Source organism: Garra rufa, chromosome 21 (assembly GCF_049309525.1).
Source record: "Garra rufa chromosome 21, GarRuf1.0, whole genome shotgun sequence".
NCBI lineage: Eukaryota > Metazoa > Chordata > Actinopteri > Cypriniformes > Cyprinidae > Garra > Garra rufa.
In genome coordinates, this window is record NC_133381.1 from 33,299,548 (window position 1) to 33,314,212 (window position 14,665).

At 33.0% G+C, this 14,665-nt stretch overlaps 1 protein-coding gene across 2 annotated transcripts in view; it reads right to left on the reverse strand.

Annotated features, from left to right (window-relative positions):
- Positions 1–2,802: 2,802 nt before the first annotated feature.
- The window catches only part of mideasb (mitotic deacetylase associated SANT domain protein b), a 44,907-nt gene continuing 33,044 nt past the window's right edge, over positions 2,803–14,665 (reverse strand). For both annotated transcript variants that reach the window (XM_073826989.1, XM_073826988.1), the window contains exon 13: positions 2,803–6,697. In XM_073826989.1, the coding sequence (XP_073683090.1) occupies positions 6,463–6,697 (235 nt within the window). In that variant the 3' untranslated portion in view covers positions 2,803–6,462. The remainder of the gene's footprint in view (positions 6,698–14,665) is intronic.

A 14,665-nucleotide genomic window follows, 5' to 3' on the forward strand; every position in this document is an offset into this window, starting at 1 on the left:
TTTACTACAAATACTATGGTTAGAATATCAAGACCTGGTTAGTTTTTTATAGTTTTTTTTTATTCATTTGGTATAAAACCATGGTTAATTTTCGTTAAGAACTTGTTACTATTAATTAGTTACAGTAATAATATAAAAAGAAGCCACATCCCTCCCTCCATAAATAGGCTAGCCTACTTATAATTTTATAATTAAAAATCTTTTTAGACAACGAAACATTTTCTTACAAACCTATGTGATTTCTTTTGATAAAATACATCTCAAAACAGGCCTATAACATAGAAATAGCTTAAAACTACACGTTAATGAGATTAATGCAACACTTAAATTAACCGGCTGAATTATAGTAAAAGTGCAGTAAACATGTTCTGGGCGTATTGATTACAATTTGTAAACCACAGTTTTATTACAAATACCATGGTTAAACTGGTAAGAATATCAAGACCATGGTTAATTTGTAGTTACCATGGTTTAAAGGATAACTATTGCAAAATGCAACCTGGGCTGTTTTTTTACTGTAAACGAGACAAACTTATATCTAAAAGCATAATTACGATAAACGAGCAATTTTTTAGATTTTCTGGTCAAATGGCCGGTGAATGGGAGTACTAGGGACATAACTTTGAGCGCGTTAAAATCGATATTTTTACAACACTAAGAAGGCTCGACACACCATGACACTTTGCTCACTTCTTGACTGGCAAGACGGCTGCGAGCGGAAACCCAAACAGTGTGAGTTGTTCAAAACCTTTCTTTTTAGTAAACTCTGTGTAAACAAACAATGTTCTCAATGCTCGAGTTCATGTGTAGAGACCCAGGCGATACTTCGAGCAAAGTGTCATGGTGTGTCGAGCCTTCTTAGTGTTGTAAAAATATCGATTTTGATGCGCTCAAATTTATGCCCCTAGTATTCCCATTCACCGGCCACTGACCACAAAACTAAATCACGGTCAATCTCAAAAACGGCTTGTTTGTCTTAATTATGGTTTTAGATATAAGTATGTCTCATTTACAGTAAAAAAAAAAAAAAAAAAACAGCCCAGGTTGCATTTTGGCAATAGTTATCCTTTAAGTATAGCAACATGGTTTTTTGGATTTATTTGGTATAAAACCATGGTTAATTTTCATAAGGAACTTGTTACTATTAACTAGTTGCAGTAATAATATTAAAAGAAGTAGAAATCCGGAAGTTGTGGCTTGCCCACCCACATCCCTCCCGCCATAAAAACTACTATTTATAATTAAAAATCTTTTTAAACAACGAAACATTTTCTTACAAACCTATGTGATTTTGTTTGATAAAATACATCTCTAAACATACCTGCAGACCTATACCATAGAAATTACATAGCTTCAAAGCTACAGAAGAGTCAAGTTTTAAATAGGACAAATATGGAAACTCGTTGGTCATTTTTGAACGTGATGCTATTGGTCTAATAGGATTCAATGATCTATGCTAAGCTATGCTAAAAGTGATATCGCCAGAACAGGAGAACGGCTGAATGGATTTCAAAACGGTAAAACTCAACTTATTAACTCAGGGGGAGTTGGAGAATGAGCCTATTTCCAACAAAAAAAAAGCGGAGTGTTCCTTTAAACCCTTACGAAAATTAACCATGGTTTTACTATAGTAAATGTGCAGTAACAAAGGTTTTTGGCGCATTGATTTCCATTTGTTTAACCATAGTTTTACTACAAATACCATGGCTTAACGATAGTAACCATGTTTTATGTTTTTTTTTTTTTTTTTTTGTACTATGGTTAATTTTCGGAAGGGAACATCACTGTCACTTTTGAGTGTTTGTAATTCTAGCTGCTATCCAATGCGGATTTTGGTCAAATGATGACGCAGAAATAGATTGTTAGAATAATTTTTTAATAATTTTATGGATGCAAAATTAGTTTACTTATATGGGACATGAAGGGAAAGTCATAACTAGTAGTGTAACTAGAAAGAGTAACAAGTAACGAGTTTTATTATTATTTTTTAAATAACAAGCCCAATATTGCTAACTTTATACAAAAATGTAATTATTTAAATCCCCTCCTCTACTAGTTATATTCGTAAATTAATTACAACATTTAATTACGACAAAAGCCTTTACAAAAATTATTATTAATAATAATAATAATAATAAATAATAATAATAATAATAATAATAATGAATACAAAAGCTGAATAAATAAGCTTTTCATTGATATATGGTTTGTTAGGAAAGGATACAACTGTTTGAAAAACTGGAATCTGATAAAATAAATAAAATAAAATATTGAGAAAATCACCTTTAAAGCTGTTCAAATAAAGTTCTTAGCAATGCATATTACTGATCAAAAATTAAATTTGATATATATACGGTAGTAAATTTACAAAATATTTGAATGGGACATGATCTTTACTTAATATCCTAATGATTTGTGGCATAAAAGATCATTTTCACCCATACAATGTATTTTTGGCACATATTTGACGCTGGACTACAAAACCAGTCATAAGGGTATTTTTTTTTATTGATATTTATACAAATCTAAAATCTAAAAGCTCAATAAATAAGCTTTCATAAGATTTCTTACTCCAGGTTTTCATATGATCACTGTAGCGTTTCTAATGTAAAAAAAATTATAATAATAATGTAGACAACAGCGCCATCGTGTGGATATTTAGTGTGGACCATAGACAACTTGTGAAAAAAATCTGAATAAATATTACATTATTTTGATCTTTTTTATTGTTATAATTATTATTGTTGTTCATCTAGTCCTTAAAATATTAACACCAATTAAAATACACTCGTCCTCCTCAAATACTGTTACAAATATGGTCATGTTTATTGTGTTTTTTCCTTATTTATTATTCTAAAACACATGATAAAAACACAACTGAAACACAATAAGTTATACTGTAGTAAAAAGCACTTCAGAGTTCTTTCCACAGCCATCATTAGTGTACAAGCCCCTATGAAAATAGCATAGAAAGTGTGCATACAGTTTTAGAAGCCTTTTTCATATTTTATATTCCTCTACAGAAGAATTTCCCTTGGCTGAATGAAAGACAGAAACGGGAGGTGCGCCCCTTACAACATTCCCCAAATTCAGTTCAATATAATTTCTGAATATTCATATCTCAACAACATCAACAACAACAAGAATAACAAAAAGCTTGGCTAAATCGTTTCAACAAATGCCCATATCTTCATATTAGAGCAAATCAGTCTTTTCACATATATGAACAAGTATATATATTTTTTCAAAAATAAAAAAGACATTTAAATAGTCTAGGAAGCTTCTTTTTCTCACTTGGCTTTGAGTTTGAAACAGTTTTGAATATTGGTGCATCAACCACACAACCACGCATGCAAATAAACACAAACGCTCACACACACACACACACACACACACACGCTGCATAGAAGACTTCTGTGTTATTAGCAATAATTGGAGCCGTTACTGTTGGCTGTGAATCCCCAGTGTGCCTATCCTTTAAAAGAAGACTCTTTGTTGCCATGGAGACAAAGCCAAGTGCTTAAGTGTTTGGCCAGAAGAGAGATAGAAACCCGAGCCGCTCGCAACTGCCTTCAAACTCACCAACTATTACATCTCACATTTGTTCTTACACTAAAACATAAGTTGATTATCTAATACTTTTGTTCAAAGATGCTGAGAATAAAAAAAGAAAAAGCGGAGTGGGAGGGAACTCAAAAGTCCCACTATTGCTATTGCACTTACAGTGTGATTTTATAATCATGCTTTCAGCAAATATATGCAATCCTCACTTGAACACAGGTAGCAAACATCTAAAACTAAAAGTCAAATGAGAAAAAGAATTCCACCCCCTTCCCTTCCCTCCCCGAAAAACAACAGAATTATAATAAAACAGTACAAAGCTAATAGTAACAGTAATGATAATAACAATAAATGATTATATCAAGCACAACCATTATAATCTGCAGAGTATAAAAAAGAACCTTTGTAAAAGTGATTGTCATGTAAAGATAGAAAGTGTCAAAAACATCGAAGGCATCAGCGAGGTCACCGTTTTTATTAAAGGAATAGTTCATTCAAAATTTAAATTCATAGCATTTTCTCACACTCATTTTTTTCCAAACCTATGAATTTCTATAATGCAAGCAGCAGAATGTTCAGGCTGTATGCAGTACCAAAAGGGCAGCTGTCAAGGTCTAACTCATCTCAACTCATGCACTATACATAGTCAACATTGTCTGATGTCATGTGGTAAACTTGTAAATTAAAAATAAGTCATTATTAATTAAAAAAAAAAATACCACTATTCATTGTAAGCATGTGTGCATACTCATGTCTAAAGTTGGTACTCTGCAGCATTGTTTTAGTATAATTTATATACTGTTGTATATTTTAATACTAAGTATTGTATTTATTAATATTTACTTTTATATAATTTTTAAGTGTTAATTTAAGTGCATGTAATTTCGTTTAAATAAATGTATTAGTGCTGTCAAATCGCTTAATCACGATTAATCGCATTCTAAATAAGTTTGCTTACATAATGCATGTGTGTAGTCAGTATATTTATGTTTATATAAATGCATAAATACATATATTTAAGAAATGTGTGTGTGTGTGTGTGTGTGTGTGTGTGTGTGTGTGTGTGTGTGTGTGTGTGTGTGTGTGTGTGTGTGTGTGTGTGTGTGTTACATGCTGGGCAGCGATTAATGGCGATTAATCCCATCCAAAATAAAAGACTTGCATACATAATACATGTGTGTACTGTGTATTTATAATGTATATATAAAAACACATATGCACGTATATATTTAAGAAAAATCTGTAATGTTTATATATTAAATTTATTTATATATATATATATATACTATAAATTATTTGAATATAAATATATACATGTAAATATTTTTAAAATAAATGACTATTGTATACGTGTATGTCTTTATCTATACATAATATATATGTAGAGTACACACACATATTATATAAACAAAAACTTTTATTTTGGGTGCGATTAATCGCGATTAATCGTTACCCAGCACTATATAAATCATATATAAATATGAATATGTATATACATGAAAATGTTTCTTAAATATATACACACATGTATGTTACACACACACACACACACACACACACACACACACACACACACACACACACACAATTTTGTAAACACAAACAAAAGTGATTAATCTCTTTGACAGATTAATCGAATTTTAATCGAGGTTTAGTTTTAGTTATTTTTATATTTTATCCTAATCTCATTTTAGTTGTTTTTCCAAATTTTAAGTTTTTCATTTTAAGATGTATATTTTATTTTAGCTTTGGATTAGGTCTGTCAAATCGATTAATCACAATTAATCACGATTAATCGTATTTAAAATAAAAGTTTAATGTTTACATAATGTGTGTGTACTGTGTGTATTTATATGTATATAAATACACAAACATGTACAGTATATAATTAAGAAATATTTACATATATGTATTTACACAAACACACACATATTATGTACGCAAACTTTCATTATTGATGCCATTAATCGTGATTAATTGATAAGTAGGTTTGTCAAATCGATTAAAGAAAATTATTTCTAATAGATTTGGATTTAAATAACACAAGATGAGTCGAGATTTCATTCTGTTTCTTAGACAAACCTATTCATAAGACTTGGAATATAGCACAATAGTTCTTTGGTGTACTTTTATGATGTTTTTTTTTTTTTTTTTTTTAGATTTAAAGCCCTTAGGCAACATTTGAGGAAGGACAGCATGAACATTCTGCTAAACATCACATTTTGTGTTTTAAAGAAAAAGTAAAAAAAAAAAAAAAAAAAGTTTGCAATGTCATGAAGGGTGAGAAAATGGCAGGATTTTCCATTTTGGATGAACTTTACCTTTAAGATACTCAAAACAGAAAGCCCAAAATTACAGCACTGGAGATCAAGACCAGGCGTACAAGCACAGTTGTGCAAGCGTTTGGCAGTCACGTGGAAGAGAAAGATACCGTCGTTTTCATTTTGAAAAAGGAGGAAAAGACTAAACACACACACACACACACTTGCTTCTGTGTCCTTCTACATCCACAGCACTGAATCCATAATGGTTCATTTCACGGGAGAACAGTGAGTGAGTCCTGTGCACAGACACTGAATAGATGTGCTGTGGTCAGCGGTCAGATCAGTGTGTGTTGGATGAGTCCGAAAGTGCATATTATAGACACACACGCGCACGCATTCACACTGAGATGGCATGGCTTACACTCCCAATAGCCCTATATATCTGCACATTAAGCCCCTGAACGCTTCTACAGCATCGGTCTCCGTTTTTGTCCATCTCATGTACACGTAACACACATACGCACTCGCACAAACACTCTACGGGAGTGAGCCAGTCCCTGAAACGGTTCTTTTGGGATGGGTCTTGTTGGCTGGTAAAATAAAAATAAATAGTTTTTTTTCCAAAAGAGATTGTTAGCTAGTGCCAGTCTTCGTCATCTGCATCCTCCTCTTCCTCTGAGGATTCGTCACTGCTGGCTCTCCTCATTCTGCTCTGATCCCCCATCGCTCCGTTCTGCTGGGCGGCCAACATGGCGGCGGCTGCAGCTGCGGCGCGCTGCTCAGCCTCCCTTTGCCGGAGCGCAGCAGCTTTTTTCTCTGCCTCAGCATGACTCTTCATGTGGGCACTGCGGCTCTTCACTTTGTAGAAGATCCTGGAGAAAACAGTGTTCAGATCTTTAGGTCAGTTATTTCATAAACAAATCATTTGAACTGATTCAACCAATTCACTGCAAAGATTCAACGCAATAGAATGATTCATTCACAATCACAAATCAGACATGCAGATCATTTAGTTCAGGGGTCACCACACTCGGTCCTGGAGGGCCGGTGTCCCTACAGAGTTTAGCTCCAACCCTAATCAAACACACCTGAACCAGCTAATCAAGGTCTTAATAGGTATACTTGAAACATCCAGGCAGCTGTGTTGAGGCAAGTTGGAGCTAAACTCTGCAGGACACCGGCCCTCCAGGATCAAGTTTGGTGACCCTTGATTTAGTTAGTGAGCTGAACCCAAGAACCAGATCAGCTGAATTCATGAGTGAATCATTTAAACCAATTCTATTAATTTATTGCAAAGATTCAACTCAATAGGATGATTCATTCACGAATCAGACATGCAGATCATTTAGTCAGTGAGCTGAACCCAAGAAAAAACTGATTTCATCGATTCATTGCAAAGATCCAGCTCAAATAGAATGATTCATTCAAGAATCAGATATTCAGATTGAGTCAATGAATCATGAATGATTTCAAGAACCAGACAGCTGAATTCATGAGGGAATCATTTAAAGGTCCCATATTGTACACATTTCTGGAGGTTTATTTTAGTTGTTGATGTCCTTAAGAATATATATTTGCGGTATAAGTGCCAAAATCCATCTCAATACAGCTCCTTTTTTAGGAGCTCTGTCAAAAACAGGTCGATTTTGGCCCATCTATTTAATATTCATGAGCCTCTCTTCTGATTGGCCTGTTGTTTTCTGAGTGACGCACAGCCAGGCCAATCACAGTTAACTACGGTCATGTACGCTTTAGCCGAGCCCAGAGCCATGGAGAGAGCCTAGCCTGCTGATACTCAACAAGATATTTCAGAATGATCATTAATGTTTTTTCTTTTTCAAACACCGAATGCAGTAAGCTACATAACTGTTGCTTTAGTAAAGCCCCTTTCACAATGCGCGCTGATTCTGGAAAATTACGGGAACGAGCGCTGTGTGAACCAAAGCCAGAACCATAAAGGAAGTGTTGTAGTGATGATGCACGTTATCATGTGACTCTTCACGACGAAAAAATACGTGCAAAGTGGAATGAAGCGGCGATCGGGCAGAGCCAGCTCCTCATCAGCGCTGAAGCACAGTTTGTTCAGTTTAGTTTCAGTTTAGTGAAACGTACGCGTCGCATTACATCTCACATCCAAACGTCACATGTCTTTATGGGTTGTGTGTAAAGCACGCACAGATTCCGGAAAACAACCGTGAATGAACCAAATCAAACAATTCCGGAACACGTGACACATTATCCGTGTATTTACCAGAATCGCTGTGTGAAAGAGGCTGAAGTTGACGTGCCACTGGTCTCTTATATTCATGTTGTTCTGAAGACTGTGCAATGATGTAGTTTCGACATGAACAGATTGAACAGGGTTTTCTAGATTAGTTTCCGTGTTGTTGTTGCTTAGCAATGTTATGGATACGATATTGTCTGGGGGTTTGACAAAAGGAGGGTGGGACGGTGGTTGGCGCTCGGGGCGGTGACTTGAGTAGATCGGACGTCACATCGTTACGGAAGTCACAGCGCCTCGTGAAAACGAACAGCTACTTTAAGCAGGCTGTGTGCAGTTTACTGTGGATTGACTGTTTTGAAACTCATACCTGGACCACAAAACCAGTCATAAGGTTAAATTTTACAAAACTGAGATGTATATATAAGCTTTCTATTGATGTATGGTTTGTTAGGATAGGAGAATATTTGGCCGAGATATGTCTATTTGAAAATCTGGAATCTGAGGGTGCAAAAAAATCAAAATCCTGAGAAAATCACCTTTAAAGTTGTCCAAATTATGTTCTTAACAATGCATATTACTAATCAAAAATTACATTTCGATACATTTACAGTAGGAATTTTACAAAAAATCTTCATGGAACATGATCTTTACTTAATTTCCTAATGATTTTTGGCATAAAAGAAAAATCAATAATTTTGACCCATGCAATGTGTTTTTGGCTATTGCTACAAACATACCCCAGCGACTTAAGACTGGTTTTGTGGTCCAGGGTCATATGGTAGTTACATAGCCCCTAGACCTCAGTTATCATGAAAAACGCCAGGAAATTTTGATTTTGACAATATGGGACCTTTAAACTGATTAAACAGATTCATTGCAAAGATCCAACTCAAAAGAATGATTCATTCAAGAATCAGATATTCAGATTGAGTCAATGAATCATGAATGATTTCAAGAACCAGACAGCTGAATTCATGAGGGAATCATTCAAACTGATTAAACAGATTCATTGCAAAGATCCAACTCAATAGAATGATTCATTCAAGAATCAGATATTCAGATTATTAAGTCAGTTAATCGTGAATGATTTTTAAGAACCAGACATGTAGATCATTTAGTAAGTGAGCTGAACCCGAGAATCAGATGAGCTGGATTCATAAAGCAACATAAAGTGATTAATCTGATTTATTTGAAAGATTCAAATGAAAAAAACATGTAGATAATTGAGTCAGTGAGTTGGACAGAGAGCCAGATCAGCTGGATTCATGAATAAATCATTTAAACAGATTTAACCGATTCAGTGCAAAGATTTAACTCCAAAGAGTGATTTATTCAAGAATCAGACATGCAGATCATTGAGTCAGTGAATCGAGAATGATTTCAAGAATCAGACATGTAGATCATTTAGTAAGTGAGCTGAACCCGAGAACCAGATGTGCTGGATTCATAAATAATTTGAAGTAATTCATCTGATTTCAAAAATTCAACTAAAAAGAATGATTCATTCACCAATCCGACATGTAGATCATTAAGTCAGTGAGTTGAACCAGAGAGACAGATGAGCTGGATTCATGAATAAATCATTTAAACTGATTTAACTGATTTATTGCAAAGATTTATCTCCAAAGAGTGATTTATTAAAGAATCAGACATGCAGATCGTAGAAGTCTGCGAGCCATGAATGATTTCAAGATTCAAACATGTAGATCATTTAGTCAGTGAGTTAAACTTGAGAACCAGATGAGCTAGATTCACAAACAACTTCTTTAAACTTATTCAACCAATTCATTGCAAAGATTTACCCAAAAGAATGATTCATTCACAAATCAGAGATGCAGTTCATTGATTCAGTGAGCTGAACTTGACAACCAGATAAGCTGGTTTCATGAACAAATCATTTAAACTGATTCAACCAAATTCATTGCAAAGAACTCAACTCAAAAGAATGATTCATTTAAGATCAGACATCAGACATACAAATCACTGAGTCAGTGAATCGTGAATGCATTTAGTGAGCTAAACCCAAGAACCAGATGAGCTGGGCCCGTATTCATTAAGATTCTAAGAATCCTCTCAGAAAGCTTTTATTTTAGCTTAAAAACTCCTACGTAGGAGTTTTAGCTTAAGAGTGATTCAGGATCAATCTAGGAGCAACTCTGAGCAAAGAAAAGACAAAAACTTTTATCTTAGTGTGGAGGCGGGGTTGACCCCATTGCTAGCGATGACACAGCATTTTAAAGACTGTGATTGGTTGGTTGTCCAAGAAGGAAATAAAAGAGTACTTTTAAGTGTAGGGTCTAGTTTAAGCTTTCACTTTGAAATTATAGGCATCATTTTTCCTGTTTTACCTCAACACACATATTATATAAGTTTATATATATTTTTGTTTACCACGCTGTTAATGTCGTATTTAATGTATTTGATAGGTAATGAACAGCAGCACATTAAGGTTGTGAAAGTGCTGTAATTGTTTGTGTGATCTCGTTGCTTATAGAAGGTTGTGAACATACCCAAATTATTACTGCTGCATAGTTGCATTGTTTCCAGTTGCCAAATAAGTTCATGTAATAAATGTAGTGATTTCTTCCATCTCTGCACTACGTCAGAGATGTTAGCATGTCTCTAATAAAATAAGTCACAAACATTATCTCTGCACAATCTCATGTGTAGCATCAGTGAAATCACTGTCATGCATTGTGTGAAAATATTGCATTGCCCTCCTCATGTTTTGTCAGTGTTATCCACTGCTAAAGAAACTCTTAAGCCTCTTAAAAGTCCTCTTCCCTACTCCTAACAATTTGGACCTTAAGAGCTCTTTTAAGGGTTAAGATTCTTTCTGAATTACTTTTTTCTTTACTAGGATCTTTTCTTTAATTTGAAGGGAAAACGCCCACTTTTCTAAGAATTCTCTTAGAATTTTGTCACTAGGAGCAACTCTTTGCACTCTCAAGATTCTTTATGAATACGGGCCCAGGATTCATAAATCACTTAAAGCTTTTTTTCTGATTTATTTCAAATATTCAACTGAAAAGAATGATTTATTCACCAATCTGTCTTGTAGATCACTGAGTCAGTGAGTTGAACCAGAGGCCAGTTCAGCTGGATTCATGAACAAATCATTTAGACTGATTCAATCGATTCATTGCAAAGATCTAACTCTAAAGAATGATTCATTTAAGAATCAGACAAGCAGATCATTGAGTCAATTAATCAGTCAATTGTGACTGACTTGTAGATCATTGGGTCAATATTTCAACTAAAATAAATGGTTCGTTCAAGAATCTAACATGCACATAGAGTCAATGAGTCAGTCAATTATGAATGAATTCTAAACTCAGACATGTAGATCATTGAGTCAGTGAGGTGAACCCAAGAACTAGATGAGCTTGATTCGTGAACAAATCTTTTAAACTGATTCAACCAATTAATTGGAAAGATCCGACTCAAAATAATGATTCATTCAAGAATCAGACATGCAGATAATTTCTTTAGTGAGCTAAACCTAAGAACAAGATGAGCTGGATTCATTAACAAATCATTTAAACTGATTAAACTGATTTATTACAAAGATTCAACTAAAATAAATGATTCATTCAAGAATCAGACATGCAGATCATTGAGTCAATGAGTCAGTGTATCATGAATGAATTTAAGAATGAGACAAGCAGATAATTTAGTCTGTAAACCAAAGAACTAGTTGAGCTGGATTCATGAACAAATCATTTAAACTGATTAAACTGATTTATTACAAAGATTCAACTAAAACGAATGAATCATTTAAGAATCAGACATGCAGATCATTGAGTCAATGAGTTAGTATATCGTGAATGAATTCAAGAATCAGACATGCAGATAATTTAGTCTGTGAGCTGAACCCAATAATTAGTTGAGCTTGGTTACTGAACAAATCATTAAAACTGATTCAACCAATTCACTGCAAAGATTCAACCCAAAAGAATGATTCATTCACAAAACAGACATGCACATCATTGAGGTCAGCAAGTTGAAACTGAGAACTGGATCAGTCAGATTTGTGAAAAAGTCCAGACTGGTTATGTTAACTGGATCAACAAATTAATTGCAAAGATCTGACTCAAAAGAATGAGTCGTTCACAAATCAGGCCACTGAGTCAGTTAACTGAACTAAAGAAAACGTTTAGCCGGATTTGTGAATACATACAGACAGGTTTTGGAAAAACATAATTCATTGCAAAAATTAAAGTAACAGGAAAGATTTATTTCAAATCACAGTTTCAACCCGAGAACCAGATCAGCCGGAATCGTAAATGAATCACTCAAACTGGTTTTGTAAACTGGATCAAATGATTCATTGCAAACATCTGACTAAAAAGAAATTGTTTGTTCACAAATCAGAAAAGTAGATTTAGTCAACGAGTTGAACCCAAGATCGTGAACTGGATCAATTAAATCATTAACCAGATTTGACTCAAAAAAACGATTTGTTCATGAATCAAACACACTACTTTTCACGTGATATTGGGGCATGTCAACAATTTTAGTGAATAAAGCTATAATATGACTTCAGATAACTTGTAAGCCACACAGTACTTCTTAGTCAAAGATAAAAGAGCGCACAACACATGCTGATATGTACGGATCAGGGAACGTGGCATTCAACATCTCCATGGACTTGGTTGCTAAGAGACTGTTGATTTTAACAAGCCGACTGTTGCCATGGATAAAATCTCCAATCAAAATCAGATGTTGCCTTTTTACGGCTTACTACTAGACTGATCCCTGTTGCATGTAACACCTAAGAGCCGTCAAGCTTTATTGATTCCTTGTAAAACCCCTGGTCTTTTTATAAGCAATGACCACACTGCCAGTGCACGTCACCTAGTGATACGCACAACTCACCAGTGATAAGGAAGCTAGCTTTTGTAACTGCAGCATATGTAACTCATATATAACTAATATGTGACCCTGGACCACAAAACCAGTCATAAGGGTATTTTGAAATAGAGATTTTTACATTGTCTGAAAGCTGAATAAATAAGCTTTCCATTGATGTATGGTTTGTTAGGACAGGAACGAGATACAACTATTAGAAAATCTGGAATCTGAGGTTGCAGAAAAAAAAAAAGAAAAAAAAAAACTAAATATTGAGAAAATCTCCTTTAAAGTTGTCCAAATGAAGTTCTTAGCAATGCATATTACTAATCAGTTAGTTTTAATATATATATATACGATTGGAAATTTACAAAATATCTTCAAAGAACATGATCTTTACTCAATATCCGAAATCTATCATTTTGACCCATACAATGTATTTTTGGCTATTGCTACAAATATACCTGTGCTACTTAAAACTGTTTTTGTGATCCAGGGTCATAAATATATTTATCTAGGACAAAAACATTAAGTTTGTACAATGTAAAAAAAAAAAAAAAAATTATATCACTAAAAATTGATAAACGGCAGCATTTAACATTTAATTACTAAAAAAGACCTAAAATGTTACACAAGGACTTCTGTCCAGCAATCTGTGAATGATTTTTGAAGATGTTCATTTAAAGGAATCATCTAAATGAACAGATTCAGTAAAATTAATATTCAAAAGCTACATATATATGAAAAGGCCTTTATAAGTGTGTTTTAAAATAAATGAATAAATAAATTAGGGTACAATTTAAATAAAATAAGGTGACTTTAAATAAATAAATTGTAAAAACGGTACATTTAAATAAAGAAACAAATACAAGTTTAATGCAAATAAATAAATAGATAAAAATTAAAACCTAAAGTAAGGTATAACGTTTAAATAAAATTAGATGACTTTCAATAAATAAATGGCAAAGTTGAATGACTAAATAACTAACTAAATAAGGTAAAAATGTAAATAAATAAATGGTACAATTTAAATTAAGATGACATTAAATAAATAAATGTAAAAAAATTATGTACATTTAAAAAGAGAAACAAATACAAGGTTAATGAAAATAAATAAATAAGGTATAATTTAAATAAAATAAGGTGACTTTAATAAATGCTAAATTTGAATGAATGAATGAATAACTAAATACACATTTTTAAATAATGCAAAGCTAATATAAATAAAAGGTAAGCTTAGGTAAATAAAATAAGGTAAATAAACAAAATGCGTCAAAATCCTACACATTACATTATCAGAAAGTAAAAAACATGGCACAGAACACCAGGGATACAATAAGTAAATTATTAAAATAATGAATTATTTACTGTAAATTTACCTTATTTTTTTTACCATAATTAAATAAAACAGGTCAATTTAAATAAAGAACCAAATACAAGGTAAATGTAAAAAAATAAATAAAAATGTAAATAATAAATAAAATAAGGTACAATTTCAATAAAATAAAGTTCAATGGTAAATTTTAATGAATGAATGAATAAATAAATAAATTTAGAATTTAAAATAAATCAAAGGTAAGCTTAGGTAAATAAAATGTGTTAAAAATAAATAAACATAAATAAATAAAAAAAACAATTAATTGTTTATTGTAAATTTACCTTATTTTTTAGAATAAATAAATTAAAAAGGTAAACTTGTACGCGGTTGGTATGTCTAAATAGTTTATTTATTTCCCCTTGTTGCTGTTCCTTTGTTTTTTGTTTT